Source organism: Heterodontus francisci, chromosome 48, assembly GCF_036365525.1.
Source record: "Heterodontus francisci isolate sHetFra1 chromosome 48, sHetFra1.hap1, whole genome shotgun sequence".
In the NCBI taxonomy this organism is placed as follows: domain Eukaryota; kingdom Metazoa; phylum Chordata; class Chondrichthyes; order Heterodontiformes; family Heterodontidae; genus Heterodontus; species Heterodontus francisci.
Window position 1 is genome coordinate 19,263,337 of NC_090418.1, and position 23,314 is coordinate 19,286,650.

General features: G+C 46.9%; 1 protein-coding gene across 1 annotated transcript in view; it reads right to left on the reverse strand.

The window, feature by feature from the left end:
• The window catches only part of cops6 (COP9 signalosome subunit 6), a 94,056-nt gene that overhangs the window by 40,664 nt on the left and 30,078 nt on the right, over positions 1–23,314 (reverse strand). Inside the window, exons 3-4 of the mRNA XM_068023855.1 lie at positions 14,587–14,718; positions 8,156–8,244 (exon numbers count right to left, since the gene is read on the reverse strand). Coding sequence (XP_067879956.1) covers positions 8,156–8,244; positions 14,587–14,718 — 221 coding nt within the window. The remainder of the gene's footprint in view (positions 1–8,155; positions 8,245–14,586; positions 14,719–23,314) is intronic.

The following is a 23,314-nucleotide window of genomic DNA, read 5'->3' on the forward strand; positions in this document are numbered from 1 at the left end:
CCATCTCGGCCTCCTCCTGAAGTCCCCAGCATCACAGATGCCAGTCTTCAGCCAATCCGATTCACTCCATGTGATATCAAGAAACGGCTGAAGGCGCTGGTTACTGCAAAGACTATGGGTCCTGACAACATTCCAACAATAGTACTGAAGACTTGTGCTCCAGAACTAGCTGTGCCCCTAGCCAAGCTGTTCCAGTACAGCTACAACACTGGCTTTTACCTGGCAATTGCCAGGTGGGAAATCGCCCAACTATGTCCTGTCCACAAAAAGCAGGACAAATCCAACCTGGCAATTACCGCCCTATCAGTCGACTCTTGATTATCAGCAAAGTGATGGAAGGTGCCATCGTGAGTGCTAAAAAGAGGCAATTCCACAGCAATAACCTGCTCAATGACGCTCAGTTTGGGTTCCGCCAGGGCCACTCAGCTCCTGACCTCATTACAATCTTTGTCCAAACATGGACAAAAGAGCTGAACTCCAGAGGTGAGTTGAGAATGACTGCTTTTGAGAAAGCAGCATTTGATTGAGTATGGCATCAAGGAGTCCGAGCAAAACTGGAGTCAATGGGAATCGGCGGGGGGGGCGGGGGTGGGGACAACTCTCCGCTGGTTGGAGTCATACCTAGCACAAAGAAAAATGGTTGTGGTTGTTGGAGGTCAGTCATCTCAGCTTCAGGACATCACTGCAGGAGTTCCTCAGGGTAGTGTCCTAGGTCCAACCATCTTCAGCTGCTTCATCAATGACCTTCCCTCCATCATAAGGTCAGAAGCAGGGATGTTCACTGATAATTGCACCATTTGCGACTCCTCAAATATTGAAGCAGACTGTGTCCAGATGCAGCAAGACCTGGACAACATCCAGGCTTGGGCTGATAAGTGACAAATAACATTCGTGCCACACAAGTACCAAGCAATGACCATCTCAAACAAGGAAGAATCTAATCATCCCCTCTTGATGTTCAATGGCATTACCATTGCTGAATCCCCCAACTATCAACATCCTGGGGGTTACTATTGACCAGAAACTAAACTGGACCAGCCACATAAATACTGTGGCTACAAGAGCAGATCAGAGGCTGGGGATTCTGCGGCGAGTAACTCACCTCCTGACTGCCAATGCCTGTCCACCATCTACAAGGCACAACTCAGGAGTGTGATGGAATACTCCCCACTTACCTGGATGGGTGCAGCTCCAACAACACTCAAGGAGCTCGACACCATCCAGGGCAAAGCAGCCCGCTTGATAGGCACCCTCATCCACCATCTTCAACATTCACCCCCTTCAGCAGCAACATACAAAGGCAGCAGTGTGTACCATCTACAAGATGCACTGCAGCAACTCACCAAGACTCCTTCGACAGCACCTTCCAAACCCGTGACCTCTACCATCTAGGACAAGGGCAGCAGATGCATGGGAATACCACCACCACCTGCAAGATCCCCTCCAAGCCACACGCCTTCCTGACTTGGAACTATATCACCGTTCCTCCACTGTTGCTGGGTCAAATTCCTGAACTCCCTTCCTGACACCCCAAGGACTGCAGCGGTTTAAGAAGGCAGCTCACCACCAGCTTCTCAAGGGCAATTAGGGATGGGCAATAAATACTGGCCTAGCCAGCGACGCCCACATCCCAGTAAAAAAGTATCCTTCAAATCTACCAACATCTCCCCATCCTCAACCTCCTTTCCCTCTCCAAAGTCTTTGAGCGTGTTGTCACCTCCCAACTCCGTGCCCATCTCTCTTGTAGCTCCATGTTTGAACCTTGACAATCGGGTTTCCACCCTTACCACAGCTCTAAACAGGTAATGCAGGAATCCCCTAAGTGCATCTCACTCAGTTCTGAACATTGGTGCGGGCAATGGTTCCTCTGGGAAATATAGCCAGAACCAAGTCCATGGCAGACTCGGCTGTGCTGGGAAGGAGCAGGAAGGTCAGGAAAGCAATAGTGGTAAGGGATTTTCCTTTCCCCGTCCATGGCATGTGCACGTCACTGGCAAGGCCTGCATTTATTGCCAACCCTTCAGAAGGTGGTGGCGAACTGCCTTGACACCACATGGACTGCAGGAAGGGAATTCCAGGATTCTAATCCAGTGACCGTGAAGGAGCAGCGATACAGTTCTAAGTCAGGAGGGTGTGTGGCTTGGAAGAGAACTTGCAGGTGGTGGTGTTCCCATGCATCTGCTGCCCGTGTCCTTCTAGGTGGTAGAGGTCACAGGTTTGGAAGTGCTTTAGAAGGAGGCTGGACGATGTCAATGGTACACACTGTTGCCATTGTGTGCTGGTGGTGGAGGGAGTGAATGTTAAAGGTGGTGGATGGGGTGCTGGCCAAGCGGGCTGCTTTGTGCTGTAGATGGTGGACAGGCACTGGGGAGTCAGGAGGTGAGTCAATCCCCACTGAATTCCAACTTCTGACCTACTCTTGTTGCCACAGCATGTATATAGCTGGTCCAGTTAAGTTTCTGGTCTTTGGTAACCCCCAGGATGTTAATAGTGCAGTATTCAATGATGGCAATGCTGTTGAATGTCAAGAGAATATGGCTAGATTCTTTCCTGTTGGAGATGGTGATTGCTTGGCATTTGTGTGCCGCACTTATCAGCCCGAACTTTAATGTCATCCAGGTCTTGCTGCATCTGGACACGGGCTGCTTCAGTATCTGAGGAGTCACAAATGGTGCTGAACACTGTGCAATCATCAGTGAACATCCCCATTTCTGACCTTATGATAGAGGGAAGGTCATTGATGAAGAAGCTGAAGATGGATGGGCCTAGGACACTACCCTGAGGAACACCTGCAGTGATGTCCTGGGGCTGATATGATTGGTCTCCAACAACCACAATCATCTTCCTAGGTGCTTGGTATGACTCCAACCAACTCAATAAAGATAGTCCGAGAGTAAAATTTTTAAATTGGGGAAAGGTCAATTTTACTGAGTTGAGATTTTGGCAAAAATGGACTCAAAGCTGAAGGTAAATCAGTTGCAGAGCAGTGGGAGGCTTCAAGGAGCAGATAAAGAGGGTCCCCATAAAGAAAAAATGTGGTACTCACAAATCTAGAGCCCCCTGAATGTTAAAGAGCATACAGAGTAGGATAGAAGGTAAAAAATATTACACATCAGAGCTTTCTGCTCAATACTGCAAAAAGCCGAGGGGAGCACAGAAAGTGCAAGATGAAATTAAAAAGGAAATGAGGAAACGAAGAGAGAGGATATGAAAAAGTCTTCTAAAGTAGAATCAATGAAAACCCAAAGAGCTTTTATAGCCTCCAGAGTCCCACACCAGCGGAGAACAGTTTCGGTGCCTGGAGGCTGGTACCTGGTGGCAGTCCGAGGTGGGGGTGGTGGGGGGGGTCAGCACCCCTGGCAGGCCTAGAGGCTCTCCCTGCTTGTCTGCCTGGGTGCAAGAGCAGCCACAGGCCACCCTGTAGTGGGATTCCCCCCCCCCCCCCCGCCACAGTGGCGGCCTGGCTGCAAAAAAACATTTTTTGATTAAAGATTTTAAAAAGTTGGAGAGATGATGCCTCCATGTTGAAGCACCAACTTACTTTTGGTTACAACCTGCTGCTCCTCTCAAGCTCCAAGAGCCTACCCACCTCCCTTAATTGGACAGAGAACCTGTCTCCATGCCAATTAAGGAAGCGCGCCGGTGATAATCTCAGTTAGTGACTGTTTCTCCCAGAGGCGGGTTTGGGACCCAGAAACATTCCTGACTTCTGTTACCCGCCCCAGAGGGAAAATCCAGCTTTTACTGTCTTAAATTTTGAAAGTTCAGTATCAAAGTGTTTTAGTGATCAGGATCTCAGTAATTTAGGCCAGTGGACTGAATATCATGACAGTAGGGGAGGGATATGTTGCATACACATCATGTTCTATATGGGAACTCCAGGACAGTTCTTACATCCTGGATAACCACGTGTACAGGAAGCGCTGCCTGTTGCTCCAGCTCAAGTCCCGAGTTTTGGAATCTGAGGAGCGGCTGGAGTCGCTGCAGTGCAGCCAAGAGTCTGAGAGTTTCATGGAATGTAGAGGAACACATGAGTAGTTTAGGAATCCCCCAAATTAGTGGCAGTCAGTTTTCAGTTTTGAATATCGGGGAGGGTGACAATTCCTTGAAGGAATGCAGGAAGAACCAAACCCACGGCACTGCACACAGCGGAAAGAAAAAGAGTAGAAATGCGATAGTCATAGAGGATTCAATAGTTAAGGACATAGACAGTCGTCAATGTAACCACAAACATGATTCCTGAACGGTATGGAATCACACAGTGAAGAAGGCGGCCATTCGGCCCATTGTGCATATGCCGTGTCTTTCAAAGAGCAATCGAATTAGTACCACTCCCTTGCTCTTTTTCCATAGGCCTGCATTTGTCTCCTTTTCAAGTCTATCATCTAATTCCCTTTTGAAAGTTATCATCTGGGTCAATGACAATCATAGTGGACATTGTAATTCCAGTGGGATTATTGCCAGGGAGGAACATTCAGGCCACAGTGTCCACTTGACAGCCCAGTAAACATCAGTAACCACATGCCAGGCCTCAGACGATCTGTGGGTAAAGTCACAGGAGATCTTGCAGTGACAACAAGTGAAGTACACAACCCTGCTGTGACTCAGTGTTACTCGGTCTGATCAAATCTTCACGGTAGAATCTGCTCCATGATTCCACTAGACCAAATCATGTCTGTAACCCAATGACCATTCCAGCCTATTCCTCATCTACTATTGCTCAACTGCAGAACACAACAGCACCATTTAGACTGTTCACCTGTGCCCAGTGCAGGTTTGTCAATCTTTGCCTTTCCCCAAATCCTATTACATTCTTCCTTCTCAAATATCCAATTCTATTGAAATGATTTAACAATTTCTGTCTCAACAGACACATGTTCCAACAACTGTATGTGTGCAGAATTTCTTTAACTCCCTCCTTAATTCATCGAGTTTTAACCCTGAACTCTCAGTGCTGACTTAGTAGCTGACTATTCAGTTTTTCTCTCTCGCTCTTTCTCTCAGCCTCTCTCCTTATTTAGACCCAATCATTCTGTCCCAAAACAGCACAGAGTAGGACACTATCAATCAGTGGTTTAAATAGGGAGGCTCTTGATCATCTAAATGGTGGGTTTGGGCCAATGCCCTCCGTTGATTAAATGGTGGGTTAAGACCAACTCCCTCTGCTGTTTAAATGGTGGGTTTGGGCCAACTCACTCCGCTGTTTAAATGGTGGGTCAGAGCTCAGCTGTTCCAAAGGGGACAGCAGTGGCGTATTGTCACTAGACTAGTAACCCAGAGACCCAGGATATTCCTCTGGGGACATGAGTTCCAATCCCACCATGGCAGAAGGTGGAATTTGAATTCAATTTATAAAAAAAAAATCTGGAATTAAAAAGCTAGTCTAAAGATGGCCATGAAACCATTGTCGATTGTCGCAAAAACCCATCTGGTTCACTAATGTTCTTTAGGAAAGGAAATCTGCTGTCCTTACCTGGTCTGGCCTACATGTGACTGCAGACCCACAGCAATGTGGTTGACTCTTAAAATGCCCTCTGAAATGGCCTAGCAAGTCACTCAGTTCAGCCTTTCCTAATAGCACAGTGGATGTACCGACCCCACATGGACTGCAGCGGTTCAAGAAGGCAGCTCATTACCACCTTCTCATGGGCAATTAGGAATGGGCAATAAATGCTGGCCGGGCCAGTGACACCCACATCCCATGAAACAAATTTTAAAAAAAGCTATTCCAGGGTCCAGCACAAGCTGATCAGAACTGCCAATTTATTTTACACTGACTGATTTCAGTTTCCAGGGTTGAACCTTTATGTCTGTAAGGCCACGACAGTGAATTTTACTGTTTTTCGCATTTCCGCAGGGATTGGTGAAAAGCTGAAACTGTAGGTCTGAACAATCCTTGTACAGTAAAACCTGCTGAGTGCCAGGTGGCTGCAATATTTCCAATTTTCACAAAGTAAAGCTGTTCAGATCTTCTACCCGATCACATTCACTCCTAGATCAATCAGCCAGTTAGTCAGTCAGTGCAGATCCCTTTCCTTCACTGAAACTGGGTGTGCAGCCAGTTAACAAACCTATTGTGATGTCTGTTCTCACTGTGATGTACAGTGCGAGGGTGAGACTTGCTCTGTGATATCTCGGTTTAACCCATCTAGTTAAATAGGTTTCACTTTGATGACACCGTGGGGTGAAGCTTCCACTGATATATACAGTTTTTTGGGGTCAATTCAGCATAACCAGATAATTCGCCTCAAATCAGCATAACCAGAGAAAAAAATTGGGGAATTTCAACCGCAAATTATGTTCACAGCAAATCACGTTTCTGCGATATTTTGCGCTCATTTAAAAAACATCGTACTAAAAGCAAGTCCCGCTCACAAACTGGCCACGCCCCTGATTGCATTAATCACTGCTAATTGTGCAAGTTTGCAGGCCTTGGAGGAGGCATTTAAAAGTTTAGCTGGTTCTTTTGAGCGAAAGGACGCGAATAGGAATGATTTAAAATGAGGTCAACAAAAACTCTGGGGGTGGGGGTGGACAGGAGGTAGAGAGTAGGGATAATGGGCAGGTACTTCAATTGGCAGGATTACTAGTGGTGCCCCACAAGTATCCCTGTGTTGGGACCTCAACATTTATTAAGGACTTAGATGATGGGATGGAAAGCCACACATCCAAATTTGCTGATGGCACAAAGATAGGCAGGCAGCATTTTAAGCAGTGCAGCTGGAAGCATAAAATTGCAAAGAGATTTAAGTGAATCGGCAAAACTGTGGTGAATGGATTTCACTGTAGGCAAATGTGAGGTCATCCACTTTGGACCTAAAAAGGGCAGATAGTGAAATAAATAGTGAAAAGCTAGAAACAGTGGCCAAAGAGACTTGGGGGTCCATCTACATAGATCATTAAAATGCCATGAACAGGTATAGAAGATAATCAAAAAGGAGAATGGAATGGTGGCCTTTATGTCCAGAGGATATGAATACAAGGGGGTAGAAGTCATGCTTCGGCTATACAACGCCCTGGCTAGACCACACCTGGAGTATAGTGTTCAGTTTTCTTAGAACATTAGAGCGCAGTACAGGCCCTTCGGCCCTCGATGTTGCTCCGACCTGTGAAACCATCTGACCTACACTATTCCATTTTCATCCATATGTCTATCCAATGACCACTTAAATGCCCTTAAAGTTGGCGAATCTACTACTGCTGCAGGCAGGGCGTTCCACGCCCCTACTACTCTCTGAGTAAAGAAACTACCTCTGACATCTGTCCTATATCTATCACCCCTTAACTTGAAGCTATGTCCCCTCGTGTTTGCCATCACCATCTGAGGAAAAAGACGCTCACTATCCACCCTATCTAACCCTCTGATTATCTTATATGTCTCTATTAAGTCACCTCTCCTCCTCCTTCTCTCCAACGAAAACAACCTCAAGTCCCTCAGCCTTTCCTCGTAAGACCTTCCCTCCATACCAGGCAACATCCTAGTAAATCTCCTCTGCACCCTTTCCATAGCTTCCACATGACCACTTAAATGCCCTTAAAGTTGGCGAATCTACTACTGCTGCAGGCAGGGCGTTCCACGCCCTTACTACTCTCTGAGTAAAGAAACTACCTCTCACAAGTTCTGGGCACGGTACTTTAGGAAGAATATAATGACCTTGGAGGGAGCCTAGGCTTACCAGAATAATACCAGTACTCCAAAGGTTAAAAGGAGCACACACCACCTTCCCAAGGGCAATTAGCATGGACAATAATGTTAAAGGGTGATTTGATTGACATTTTCAAGGTATTAAGGGGAACAAATAGGGTTGATAGACAGAAGCTATTTTTGCTGGTTGGGGAGTTGAAGACTAGGGGGCATAGTCTAAAAATTAGAGCCAGGTCTCTCAGGAGTGAAATGAAGAAAGACTTCTACACGCAAAGGGCGGTAGAAGTTTGAAACTCTTTTCTGCAAACAGTAAGTGATGCTACATTAATTTTAAATCTGAGCTTGAATCCTATGTTGCTAGGTTCCTATCACCTCCCTACACTCAGAATATATCAACACATCACCCCATCACTGAATGAATTGGATTAAAGTCAGCTCTTGTGCTGTACAGGGGTCGGACAGCACAAGGTGCAGCTCTGCTCCATCTGATTGCACACGCTGTTTACTGACCTGCTTGTGAACGTGGATGTCGGACTCGTCTGGAGGACCCCCGGTGGTGTACCAGCCCAGGAACTCCATGTCTTTAAATACCTGCTTAACTAGAGGGAAAAATCAGACACAGAAAGGTCACAGACAGGCACAAAGTGCATGTGGGCAAGCTGTCCCCTTCAGTGATGGTCTCCAATCCATGGGGTGGGTATTAAGAAGCAGGAGGAGAGGAATTTTTCATCTGGTGGTAATGCTGTAGAATAAACTGTCAGAGGATGATAAATATGATCAAGAGACAATTAGATGTTTCTGGAAAGGGAGGGGCAGGGGGTGGGGTGCCGGAGAATAAGTGCAGATTCGTCTGCCATGGAACCTGATGCCGTAATCCTGGGTTCTGATTTTCTGGGAGCGGCGAAGATCCGTGGTGGCACCTCTGTGACAGGACCATACTTTAAATATGTTAAAGATCGTTCTTCAGGAATTAGAATGCAATTCACCATGATCCTACCAGTTGAATGCAATCTTCTGCAATGACGTTCGGCACTCAGATACCTTCACTTTACTGGCTTTGAAAAGCTGGCGCCAGCGAGGTGAGAGCCCTCCGTGTCTGCAAAGGCTTGGCAGGTTATGTCTCGTTATCCTGTTGAAACTGTTTTAACATCGGACATTGCCACTCAGGTCAATCTGCAGATGTGAGGAGAAGTTGGAGCTCTGCAAGTAGGTACTGTGGTAGGGGGAGCTCTGCAAGTGGGTACTGTGGTAGGGGGAGCTCTGCAAGTGGGTACAATGGTGGGGGGAAGGGGGAGCTCAGCAAGTGGGTACAATGGTGGGGGGAAGGGGGAGCTCAGCAAGTGGGTACAGTGGCAGGGGGAAGGGAGAGCTCTGCAAGTGGGTACAATGGTGGGGGGAAGGGGGAGCTCAGCAAGTGGGTACAGTGGCAGGGGGGAAGGAGGAGCTCAGCAAGTGGGTACAGTGGCGGGGGAAGGGGGAACTCTGCAAGTGGGTACAATGGCGGGGGAAGGGGGAGCTCTGCAAGTGGGTACAGTGGCAGTGGGAGCTCTGCAAGTGGGTAATGTGGTAGGGGGAAGGGGGAACTCTGCAAGTGGGTACTGTGGCAGGGGGAAGGGGGAGCTCTGCAAGTGGGTACAGTGGCAGTGGGGAAGTTGGAACTCTGCAAGTGGGTACGGTGGCAGGAGGAAGGGGGAACTCTGCAAGTGGGTAATGTGGTAGGGGGAAGGGGGAACTCTGCAAGTGGGTACTGTGGTAGGGGGAACTCTACAAGTGGGTACTGTGGCAGGGAAAGGGGGAGCTCTGTAAGTGGGTACTGTGGCGGGGGAAGGGGGAATGGGAAACTCTGCAAGTGGGTACTGTGGTGGGGGGGGGGGGGGAAGGGGAAACTCTGCAAGTGGGTACTGTGGTGGGGGGGGGGAGGGAAACTCTGCAAGTGGGTACTGTGGTGGGGGGGGGAAGGGGAAACTCTGCAAGTGGGTACTGTGGTGGGGGGGGGGGGGGAAGGTGGTGCTCTGCAAGTGGGTACTGTGGCGGGGGGGGAAGGTGGTGCTCTGCAAGTGGGTACTGTGGCGGGGGAGGGGGGAAGGTGGTGCTCTGCAAGTGGGTACTGTGGCGGGGGGGAAGGTGGTGCTCTGCAAGTGGGTACAGTGGCAGTGGGGAAGTTGGAACTCTGCAAGTGGGTACAATGGTGGAGGAAGGGGGAGCTCTGCAAGTGGGTACAGTGGCGGGGGAAGGGGGAACTCTGCAAGTGGGTACAATGGTGGGGGAAGGGGGAGCTCTGTAAGTGGGTACTGTGGCGGGGGAAGGGGGAACTCTGCAAGTGGGTAATGTGGTAGGGGGAAGGGGGAACTCTGCAAGTGGGTACTGTGGTAGGGGGTAGGGGGAACTCTGCAAGTGGGTACTGTGGTAGGGGGAAGGGGGAACTCTGCAAGTGGGTACGGTGGCAGGAGGAAGGGGGAACTCTGCAAGTGGGTACTGTGGCAGGGGAAGGGGGAACTCTGCAAATGGGTTCTATGGCAGTGGGGAAGTTCGAACTCTGCAAGTGGGTACAGTGGTGGGGGGGAAGGGGAAACTCTGCAGGTGGGTACAATGGTGGGGGAAAGTGGGAGCTCTGTAAGTGGGTACTGTGGCGGGGGAAGAGGGAGCTCTGCAAGTGGGTACTGTGGCGGGGGAAGGGGGAACTCTGCAAGTGGGTACAATGGTGGGGGAAAGGGGGAGCTCTGTAAGTGGGTACTGTGGCGGGGGAAAGGGGGAGCTCTGCAAGTGGGTACTGTGGCAGGGGGAAGGGGGAGCTCTACACGTAGGTACTGTGGCAGGGGGAAGGGGGAGCTCTGCAAGTGGGTACTGTGGCATGTGGGTACTACTTCAAACCTTCCACCCCCTTAATTCTTTCTCCTCCTCTGTATCTATTTGTGTATCTGTGTTTATTGCGTATGCATGCTAGCGTCGCTTATTGTAACGACCAGGTGAGAAGTGGTCTATGGGGTTCCCCCTCAGCCTTTGCCTGGTTTAACTATAGTAGGGTTCAATTTGAAAACACCATGTTTTTAGCTCCCACTTAGTGAATCCTTGTTCACTGATCCAATTGTAAGGTAAAAAATCAAACAGGTTTCCTTAGATTTAAACAAGAAAGATAGAAGTTTATTAACCTTAAACTCTAATCCGGTTAACAACTATGAATATGTGAGACCCCCATGAAAAAGTAGAAGGAATGAAGGGGAAATGTCTGAGGCACTATCACAGTCCTTTAAGTTCAATGTGGAGTCTTTGTTTGCCGATAAGTCTTACAATTCGTTGGGGCCCAGCTTCAACTTGTTCCGATGTAGGAGTCTTTTCTCTCTTGTGGTTTACGTGACTTCTGTGGGTCCGGTGGCTTGGGAGAAAATGAGAGAGAGATAGATAGAGAGATAGATAGAGAGAGAGAGAGATAGATAGAGAGATAGAGAGAGAGAGAGATAGAGAGATAGAGAGAGAGAGAGATAGATAGAGAGATAAAGAGAGAGAGAGAGAGATAGAGAGAGAGAGAGACAGAGAGACTATTCCTTGCTCCAGCCTCAGTTGCACACTATGGAGGCACTATGGAGGACTCGAGCTGTGAGGCAATATGGGCAGAACTCAGAAATAGGAAGGGTGCGGTAACAATGTTGGGGCTGTACTACAGGCCTCCCAACAGCGAGCGTGAGATAGAGGTACAAATATGTGAACAGATTATGGAAAGCTGTAGGAGCAACAGGGTGGTGGTGATAGGAGATTTTAATTTTCCCAACATTGACTGGGATTCACTTAGTGTTAGAGGTCTAGATGGAGCAGAATTTGTAAGGAGCATCCAGGAGGGTTTTCTAGAGCAGTATGTAAATAGTCCAACTCGGGAAGGGGCCATACTGGACCTGGTGTTGGGGAATGAGCCGGGCCAGGTGGTTGACGTTTCAGTAGGGGACTACTTTGGGAATAGTGATCACAATTCCGTAAGTTTTAGAATACTCATGGACAAAGAAGAGAGTGGTCCGAAAGGAAGAGTGCTAAATTGGGGGAAGGCCAACTATACCAAAATTCGGCAGGAGCTGGGGAATGTAGATTGGGAGCAGCTGTTTGAAGGTAAATCCACATTTGATATGTGGGAGGCTTTTAAAGAGAGGTTGATTAGCGTGCAGGAGAGACATGTTCCTGTGAAAATGAGGGATAGAAATGGCAAGATTAGGGAACCATGGATGACAGGTGAAATTGTGAGACTAGCTAAGAGGAAAAAGGAAGCATACATAAGGTCTAGGCGGCTGAAGAAAGACGAAGCTTTGAAAGAATATCGGGATTGTAGGCGCAATCTGAAACGAGGAATTAAGAGGGCTAAAAGGGGTCATGAAATATCTTCAGCAAACAGGGTTAAGAAAAATCCCAAAGCCTTTTATTCATATATAAGGAGCAAGAGGGTAACTAGAGAAAGGATTGGCCCACTCAAGGACAAAGGAGGAAAGTTATGCGTGGAGTCAGAGAAAATGGGTGAGATTCTAAACGAGTACTTTGCATCGGTATTCACCGAGGAGAGGGACATGACGGATGTTGAGGTTAGGGACAGATGTTTGATTACTCTAGGTCAAGTCGGCATAAAGAGGGAGGAAGTGCTGGGTATTCTAAAAGGCATTAAGGTGGACAAGTCCCCAGGTCCGGATGGGATCTATCCCAGGTTTCTGAGGGAAGCGAGAGAGGAAATAGCTGGGGCCTTAACAGATATCTTTGCAGCATCCTTAAACACGGGTGAGGTCCCGGAGGATTGGAGAATTGCTAATGTTGTCCCCTTGTTTAAGAAGGGTAGCAGGGATAATCCAGGTAATTATAGACCGGTGAGCCTGACGTCAGTGGTAGGGAAGCTGCTGGAGAAGATACTGAGGGATAGGATCTATTCCCATTTGGAAGAAAATGGGCTTATCAATGATAGGCAACATGGTTTTGTGCAGGGAAGGTCATGTCTTACCAACTTAATAGAATTCTTTGAGGAAGTGACAAAGTTGATTGATGAGGGAAGGGCTGTAGATGTCATATACATGGACTTCAGTAAGGCATTTGATAAGGTTCCCCATGGTAGGCTGGTGGAGAAAGTGAAGTCGCATGGGGTCCAGGGTGTACTAGCTAGATGGATAAAGAACTGGCTGGGCAACAGGAGACAGAGAGTAGCAGTGGAAGGGAGTTTCTCAAAATGGAGACGTGTGACCAGTGGTGTTCCACAGGGATCCGTGCTGGGACCACTGTTGTTTGTGATATCCATAAATGATTTGGAGGAAAGTATAGGTGGTCTGATTAGTAAGTTTGCAGACGACACTAAGATTTGTGGAGTAGCAGATAGTGAAGGGGACTGTCAGAGAATACAGCATATTATCGATAGACTGGAGAGTTGGGCAGAGAAATGGCAGATGGAGTTCAATCAGGGCAAATGCGAGGCGATGCATTTTGGAAGATCCAATTCAAGAGTGAACTATACAGTAAATGGAAAAGTCCTGGGGAAAATTGATGTACAGAGAGATTTGGGTGTTCAGGTCCATTGTTCCCTGAAGGTGGCAACGCAAGTCAATAGAGTGGTCAAGAAGGCAGACGGCATGCTTTCCTTCATCGGACGGGGTATTGAGTACAAGGGTTGGCAGGTCATGTTACAGTTGTATAAGACTTTGGTTCGGCCACATTTGGAATACTGCGTGCAGTTCTGGTCGCCACATTACCAAAAGGATGTGGATGCTTTGGAGAGGGTGCAGAGGAGGTTCACCAGGATGTTGCCTGGTACGGAGGGCGCTAGCTATGAAGAGAGGTTGAGTAGATTAGGATTATTTTCATTAGAAAGACGGAGGTTGAGGGGGGACCTGATTGAGGTGTACAAAATCATGAGAGGTATAGACAGGGTGGATAGCAAGAAGCTTTTTCCCAGAGTGGGGGATTCAATTACAAGGGGACACGAGTTCAAAGTGAAAGGGGAAAAGTTTAGGGGGGATATGCGTGGAAAGTTCTTTATGCAGAGGGTGGTGGGTGCATGGAACGCGTTGCCAGCGGAGGTGGTAGACGCGGGCACGATCGTGTCTTTTAAGATGTATCTAGACAGATACATGAATGGGCAGGAAGTAAAGAGATACAGACCCTTAGAAAATAGGCGACAGGTTTAGATACAGGATTTGGATCGGCGTAGGCTTGGAGGGCCGAAGGGCCTGTTCCTGTGCTGTAATTTTCTTTGTTCTTTGTTCTGAATTTAAACTGCCCTGTGGCTAGCTCAAAAAACCTGGACCAGCCAGTTACTCATGTTACCAGCTAGTTTAACCAGTCTTGGCTCTGTGGATTGTATCATCTTAGCAGGCCCTGGAATGCACTTCCTCACACCTTCAATGTCTGGTGATCAAAGCCCATTTGGGTTAATCTGTCGCCACAAGCAGTGTCTCTCAGTATGCAAATGTCCTTCCAGCCCAGTATCTGGTGATCTTCAAACAAGTCATTTCTTCACTCCAGCAATAGTTTAAAATCAATCCTGATACGACAAAATTAGTATGCCTCATTCTTGGCAGGTGGGGGTCTGCACGACAGCATTCTTAGTAGTTTTAACTGATTTATAGTTTAAGGTTAATAAACTTACACCTTCCTTGTTTAAACCTGAGAAAACCTGTCTGGTTGATTCCTTTACAATTACAATTAGAGAGCAGTAAACAAGGACACACTGAGGGGAAGCTAAAAACACTGTGTTATTGAAAATTAAACCCTGTTGCGGATCTATTTGTGCGTGATAGGGGAGTTTGAGACCCCTGCCTCACCTGGTCGTAACAACCAATAAACAATCCAGACACAAAACCAGCATGTGGAGCAAAAACTCAATACAGCCCCAGCGACACAATGCCAGTACGCAGGCCCGACACAGCACCAACACTATTGTGCAGGATGTGGGGAATGTGAGGATGAGAAGTGCGGTGATTACTCACATTGCTCCTCTTTGGTGTAGTAATACTCTTTGTCAATTACGATCTTTTCCTCCACTGTGTGAGAGAGAAGCTCAAAAGAGTTCATCACCTCGATGTTTCTACCTTCCTGCTTTCCAATCAAGGCACCAATCACTGAAAACACAAACCAAATCAGATTCAACAGACAAAAAAAATTACTACTTTAACAGCAAAAGTAACAATAGCACGGGGCCTGTCACTGCAATATGAGGAGGTGGTGATGGATAGGAGGCCACGAGAGGAGAAGGCTGCATGACAGTATTAGCAGAGTGACCATCACACAGTCCTCCTTTCAGCTGTGGCTCAGTGGGTAGCACTCTCGCCTCGGAGTCAGAAGATTATGGGTTCAAGTCCCACTCCAGGGACTTCAGCACCAAGAGCTAGCCTGACACTCCAGTTCAGTGCTGAGGGACTGCTGCACGTTTGGAGATGTGGGCTTTCAGATGAGGCATTAAACAGAGGCCCTTTCTGCCCCCTAAGGTAGATGTAAAAGATCCTATGGCATTATTTGGAGAAGCAGGGGAGTTCTCCCCAGTGTCCTGGCCAGTATTTATCCCTCAATCAACATCACTAAAACAGATCATCTGTTCATCATCACATTGCTGACTGTGGGATCTTGCTGTATGCAAACTGGCTTTCGTGTTTCCAACATTACAACAGTGACTACACTTTAAAAGTACTTCATAGGCTGGAAAACGCATTGGGTTGTCCTCAGGTTGTGGAAGATGGTATATAAATGCAAGTCTTTCTTTTTCTTGTCTTCAGTGCGCAGAGGCACTGGCCATAATCTTTCAGTTTTCCTTAGACTCAGGGTAGTGCCAGAGGACAGGAGAATTGCAAACACTACACCCTTGATCAAAAAAGGGTGTAAAGATAAACCCAGCAACTACAGGCCAGTCAGTTTAACTTCGGTGATGGGGAAACATCTGGAAAAAATAATTTGGGACAAAATTAATAGTCACATGGACAAATGCGATGTTCATTAAGGAAAGCCAGCATGGATTTCTTCAGGGAAAATCATGTTTAACTGACCTGCTGGAGCTTTTTGAGGAGGTAACAGAGAGGGTTGATGAGGGCAATGCTGTTGATGTGTACATCGACTTCCAAAAGGCATTTGATACATTGCCACACAACAGACTTGTGAGCAAACTTGTAGCTCATGGAATAAAAGGGACAGAAGGTAGCAACATGGATACATAATTGGCTGAGTGACAGGAAACAAAGAGTAGTGGTTAATGGATGTTTTTCGGGCTGGAGGAAGGTTTGTAGTGGAGTTCCCCAGGGATCAGTGTTGGGACCCTTGCTTTTCCTGATATATATTAATAACCTCGGCCTTGGTGGCACAATTTCAAAGTTTGCAGACAATATGAAACTTGGAACCATTGTGAGCTGTGAGGAGGATAGTGTAGAACTTCAAAAGGAAATGTTGGTGGAATGGGCAGACAGGTGGCAGATGAAGTTCAATGCAGAGAAATGTGAAGTGATTCATTTTGGTAGGAAGAACATGGAGAGATAATATAGAATAAAGGGTACAATTCTAAAGGGGGTGCAGGAGCAGAGGGACCTGGGTGTATATATTATTGAAGGTGGCAGGACAGGTTGAGAGAGGGGTTAATAAAGCATACAGTATCCTGGGCTTTATTAATAGAGGCATAGAGTACAAGAACAAGGAAGTTATCTTGAACTTGTATAAGACACTAGTTCAGCCTCAGCTGGAGTACTGCGTCCAGTTCTGGGCGCCACAGTTTAGGAAAGACGCAAGGGCATTGGAGAGAGTACAGAAAAGATTCATGAGAATGGTTCCAGGGATGAGGAACTTCAGTTATGACGAAAGATTGGAGAAGTTAGGACTGTTTTCCCTGGAGAAGAGAAGGCTGAGAGGTGATTTGATAGAAGTATTCAAAATCATGAGAGGCCTGGACAGAGTAGATAGAGAGAAACTGTTCCCAGTCGTGAAAGGATCGAGAATGAGAGGGCACAGATTTAAAGTATTTTCCCCTGAGGAAAAACCTTTTCACGCAGCGAGTGATTAAGGTCTGGAATGCGCTGCCTGAGAACGTGGTGGAGGCAGGTTCAATTGAAGCATTTAAAAGGGAATTAGACAGTTATATGAAAAGGGAGAATGTGCAGGGTTATGTGGAGAAGGCAGGGGAATGGAACTGAGGGAGTTGCTCTTTCAGAGAGCCAGTGCGGACACGATGGCCCAAATGGCCTCCTTCTGCACTGTAACAATTCTGTGATTCACACTGAGGACTCTCCATCCTGTTGTGTGGCACTGCCACCATGCTAAATGGGGTAGATTCTGTGGCTCAAAAGTGGTCATTCATGAGGTGCACTGGGCCACCAGCAACAGCAGAATGGTATTCCATGACGATCAGTAACCTCCTGCCTGGCATACCCCTCAGTCTATCATTACCATCAAGCCAGGAGACCAAACCTGGTTCAATAAGGAGTGTAGAAGAGCATGGAAGGTAATGTCTTACCAAGTTAATAGAATTCTTTGAGGAAGTGACAAAGTTGATTGATGAGGGAAGGGCTGTAGATGTCGTATACAAGGACTTCAGCAAGGCGTTTGATTAGGTTCCCCATGGTAGGCTGATGGAGAAAGTGAAGGCGCATGGGGTCCAGGGTGTACTAGCTAGATGGATAAAGAACTGGCTGGGCAACAGGAGACAGAGAGTAGCAGTGGAAGGGAGTTTCTCAAAATGGAGACGTGTGACCAGTGGTGTTCCACAGGGACCCGTGCTGGGACCACTGTTGTTTGTGATATACATAAATGATTTGGAGGAAAGTATAGGTGGTCTGATTAGCAAGTTTGCAGACGACACTAAGATTGGTGGAGTAGCAGATAGTGAAGGGGACTGTCAGAGAATACAGCAGAATATAGATAGATTGGAGAGTTGGGCAGAGAAATGGCAGATGGAGTTCAATCAGGGCAAATGCGAGGTGATGCATTTTGGAAGATCCAATTCAAGAGTGAACTATACAGTAAATGGAAAAGTCCTGGGGAAAATTGATGTACAGAGAGATTTGGGTGTTCAGGTCCATTGTTCCCTGAAGGTGGCAACGCAAGTCAATAGAGTGGTCAAGAAGGCAGACGGCATGCTTTCCTTCATCGGACGGGGTATTGAGTACAAGGGTTGGCAGGTCATGTTACAGTTGTATAAGACTTTGGTTCGGCCACATTTGGAATACTGCGTGCAGTTCTGGTCGCCACATTACCAAAAGGATGTAGATGCTTTGGAGAGGGTGCAGAGGAGGTTCACCAGGATGTTGCCTGGTACGGAGGGCGCTAGCTATGAAGAGAGGTTGAGTAGATTAGGATTATTTTCATTAGAAAGACGGACGTTGAGGGGGGACCTGATTGAGGTGTACAAAATCATGAGAGGTATAGACAGGGTGGATAGCAAGAAGCTTTTTCCCAGAGTGGGGGATTCAATTACTAGGGGTCACGAGTTCAAAGTGAGAGGGGAAAAGTTTAGGGGGGATATGCGTGGAAAGTTCTTTACGAAGAGGGTGGTGGGTGCCTGGAACGCGTTGCCAGCGGAGGTGGTAGACGCGGGCACGATAGCGTCTTTTAAGATGTATCTAGACAGATACATGAATGGGCAGGAAGCAAAGAGATACAGACCCTTAGAAAATAGGCGACATGTTTAGGTAGAGGATCTGGATCGGCGCAGGCTTGGAGGGCTGAAGGGCCTGTTCCTGTGCTGTAATTTTCTTTGTTCTTTGTTTTGGAAGGCGACATCAACAATGCCATCAAGCAGCACTTACTCACCAATAACCTGCTCAGCGATGGGCAGTTTGGGTTCCGTCAGGATCACTCAGCTCCAGACTTCATTACAGCCTTGGCTCAAACACAGACAAAAGACTGAATTCTAGAAGCGAGGAGAGAGTGACTGCCCTTGGCATCAAAGCAGCATTTGATTAAGTGTGGCACCAAGGAGCCCTGGTAAAATTGAAGTCAATGGGGATTTGGGGTGGAAACTCTCCACAGGTTGGAATCATAACTAGCACAATGGAGGATGGTTGTGGTTGTTGGAGGCCAATCATCTCAGCCCCAGGACACCGCTGCAGGAGTTGCTCAGGGTCATGTCCTAGGCCCAACCATCTTCAGCTGTTTCATGGAGTGTCACCGGGGAGCGGAGCTCGAGCGGACCCGGAGGGGCGGAGCATCGGAGCTGTGAGTATAAATAACTTACCTCGGGGATTTCACGGCCTAGTCACCGGGGAGCGGAGGTAGAGCGGACCCGGAGGGGCGGAGCATTGGAGCTGTGAGTATAAATAACTTACCTCAGGGATTACATGGCCTAGTCACCGGGGAGCGGAGGTAGAGCGGACCCGGAGGGGCGGAGCTGCTTTCACTGCTTCAGTGCTCCAACTGAAACTGAGAAAAATCTGAAAAAAGTGACGTCACAGGAAAACTGGTCGGGAATCTGCACTAAATTTGAAAAACTAATTTGAAAAATTTGAAAAACCAATTAACTAAAGTCAAGGAGAGATGGCAGGACAGGTGATGTGTCATAGCTGCATGATGTAGGAGCTGGTAGATCCCATTGCGAGCCACAGTGACCACATCTGCAGCAAGTACTTGCAGTTCGAAGAACTTCAGCTCAGAGTTGATGGGGGGACCTGATTGAGGTGTACAAAATCATGAGAGGTATAGACATGAGTTGATTAAGCATCCTGTGGAGACCTTATGGGTGGAACTGAGGAACAGAAAAGGCTCTAAAACTGTAATGGGTGTTGTGTATAGACTCCCTGGTAGCAGTTCTGAGGTGTTAGATTGTATAAATGCATAAATTAGGCAAGTGTGTAACAAAGGCAGAGTAGTATTAATGGGGGATTTTAACTTACACATAGATTGGGAGAGGCAGACTAGCACCTGTCAGAAAGGTAGTGAATTTCTGGAATGTGTCCGGGATAGTTTCCGACAGCAATATGTCCGAGATGTAACAAGGGGACAGGCAATATTAGATTTAATTATGAGTAATGAGCCAAATTTAATTAGTAGCCTAACTGTGCGTGAACATTCAGACACTGCCGCACATCAGGGAGGGAGAGGGGTTCCTGCACACTATGCTTAAGGCAGTCACACCCCATAGATTAAGTATCTCAAATTCGGCCAGTGGTCAGGGACAGGAGGGTGTGACTGCAAGTGAGGCAGGTAGAGGGATCCTGAATTCAGCAACGGAGGAGCCTCAGTTCTTGACCTTGTCTAACAGGTATGAGGTACTTGCTCCCTGTGTGCATGAGGAAAAGGACTGTAGGCAGGATGAGCAAACTGACCACTGCACCATGGTACAGGAGGCCATTCAAGCGGGAGGAGCAAAAAGAAAAGTGGTAGTGGTAGGGATTCCATAATTATGGGTACTGATAGCATCCTTTGTAAGCAGGACCGAGAGTCCCGCATGGTATGTTGCCTACCCGGTGCCAGGGTGAGAGAAATCTCTAACCAGCTTGAAAGGATATTGGAGGGAGGGGGAGGATCTAGTTGTCGTGGTCCACGTTGGGACAAACAACATAGGCAACACTCGGCAAGAGGACCTGTTTGGGGATTATCAGGAACTAGGAACTATTAAAAAACAGGTTCTCAAGGGTTATAATCTCTGGATTATTACACGAACCACGTGCAAATTGGCATAGGGATAAGAAAATTAGGGAAGTAAACACGTGACTAAAGGAGTGGTGTGGGAAAGAGGGGTTCCATTTCATGGGGCACTGGCATCAGTATTGGGAGAGGAGGGAACTGTACCGTTTGGACGAGCTCCACCTGAACTGATCTGGGACCAGTGTCCTAGCGGAAAGGATAAATAGGGTGGTCACAAGGAGTTTAAACTAGTAAATGGGGAGGAGGGGGAGGCCTCAGGGGGAGTCAATACAGTTTCAAAAACAAGTAACAGGGCAGAGAGTAAAGAAACAGTCAGGAACCCTACTTCAGGAACTGCAGGTAATGGCAAAACTGCAAGTAGTATACTGGTTAAACCAGAGAGAAATAATAAACAGGCGAATAAAGCATCAGTGCTGAGAGACAGGTTAGGGGGTGTAGCCCAAATAAGAGTTCTATATACAAATGCACGCGGCGTAAGGAATAAACTAGATGAGCTGCAGGCACAAATTCAAATGGAAGATTATGATGTGGTGGCCATTGCGGAGACGTGGCTGCAGGATGGTCAGGACTGGGAACGAAATATACCTGGTTATAAAGTTTACAGGAGGGACAGGGAAAATGGCAGAGGGGGTGGAGTAGCCTTACTGATTAGAAATAATATCACCTCATTGGTGAGGGAGGATATAATGAGGGGAAAGCATCCTGTGGAGACCTTATGGGTGGAACTGAGGAACAGAAAAGGATCTAAAACTGTAATGGGTGTTGTGTATAGACTCCCTGGTAGCAGGGAGTTTAGTTTAGTTTAGAGATACAGCACTGAAACAGGCCCTTCGGCCCACCGAGTCTGTGCCGACCATCAACCACCCACTTATACTAATCCTACACTAATCCCATATCCCTACCACATCCCCACCTGTCCCTATATTTCTCTACCACCTACCTATACTAGGGGCAATTTATAATGGCCAATTAACCTATCAACCTGCAAGTCTTTGGCATGTGGGAGGAAACCGGAGCACCCGGAGGAAACCCACGCAGACACAGGGAGAACTTGCAAACTCCACACAGGCAGAGTTCTGAGGTGTTAGATTGTATAAATGCATAAATTAGGCAAGTGTGTAACAAAGGCAGAGTAGTATTAATGGGGGATTTTAACTTACACATAGATTGGGAGAGGCAGACTAGCACCTGTCAGAAAGGTAGTGAATTTCTGGAATGTGTCCGGGATAGTTTCCTACAGCAATATGTCCGACATGTAACAAGGGGACAGGCAATATTAGATTTAGTTATGAGTAATGAGCCAAATTTAATTAGTAGCCTAACTGTGCATGAACATTTATCAAATAGTGATCACAACACGATTAAACTCAAGGTAGTGTTTGAAAGTGAAAAGCACGAATCATCTACTAGAATTTTAGACTTGGGTAAGGCTGACTTTACCGAGATGAGACAGAGACTGTCCACGGTAAACTGGGAAGATCTGTTAATGGGTCAAACGACTGAAGAACAGTGGAGAATATTTAAAGAAACATTTAATGAAATACAGAGCGAGTATATACCCCTGAGAGGAAAAAGCTCCACTTCACAGAAAAAAAGAGTCATGGACAACTAAAGAGATTAGGGATCGCATAAAACAAAAAGAAAGGGCTTACAAAAATGCAAAACGCAGCACAGATCCAGCCGAATGGGATCAATACAAAGACCAGCAAAGGGTCACAAAGCAGCTTTTAAGAGCTACTAAACGAGATTATGAAAGTAAACTTGCAAGGGACATCAAAATCAATAAGAAGAAATGTGATAGTTACATAAAGGGAAAGCGGATGGTCAAGAGCAATGTAGGCTCACTAAAAGCTGAAAATGGAGATATTGTCATTGATAATGGGGAAATGGCAGACATGTTGAACAATTACTTTGCCTCAGTATTTACAGTTGAAAAGGAGGATAACTTGCCGGAAGTCCCGAAAAAACTAATAGCCAATAGGGGACAGGGACTTAATACAATTAACGTGTAAAACATCAGTAACAAGGAGATTAATGAAACTAAAGAGAGAGAAATCCCCAGGACCTGACGGTTTCCATCAGAGGGTGTAAAAGGAAGTAGGCGAGCACATTGTAGATGCCCTAACTATAGTCTTTCAGAGTTCCCTAGATTCAGCAGTGGTCCCTCTGGATTGGAAAGTTGCACATGTCACTCCACTTTTTAAGAAGGGTGAAAGGGGGAACCAAGGAAATTACAGACCAGTTAGCCTGACATCTGTGGTGGGCAAGTTGCTGGAGTCTATAATCAAGGATAGGGTGACTGAACATCTAGAAAAATTTCAGTTAATCAGGGACAGCCAGCATGGATTCATGACGGGAAGGTCATGCCTGACAAATCTCATTGAATTTTTTGAAGAGATGACTAAGGTAGTGGACAGGGGAGTGTCCATAGATGTTATTTATATGGACTTCCAGAAAGCATTTGATTTAGTCCCACATAAGAGACTGTTAACTAAGGTAGAAGCCCATGGAGTTGAGGGCAAATTATTGACATGGTTAGGAAGTTGGTTGAGTGTAGGCGACAGAGAGTGGGGATAATGGGAATGTACTCTGATTGGCAGGATGTAACTAGTGGTGTCCCACAGGGATCTGTGTTGGGGCCTCAATTATTCATTAACGACTTGGATGATGGCACAGTAAGTCATATATCCAAATTTGCTGATGATACAAAGTTAGGCGGCATTGTAGACAGTCTGGATGATAGCATAACATTGCAAGGAGATATCGACAGACTAGGTGAATGGGCAAAACTGTGGCAGATGGATTTCAATGTGGGCAAGTGTGAGGTTATCCATTTTGGACCAAAAAGGATAGAGCAGGGTACTTTCTAAATGGGAAGAGGCTAAATACAGTGGATGTCCAAAGAGACTTGGGGGTTCAGGTGCATAATCTTTAAAATGCCATGAGCAAGTGCAGAAAATAATCAAAAAGACTAATGGAATGCTAGCCTTTATATCTAGAAGATTGGAGTGTAAAGACACAGAGGTTATGCTGGGGCTATAAAAAACCCTGGTTAGACCCCACTTGGAGTACTGTGAGCAATTCTGGGCACCACACCTT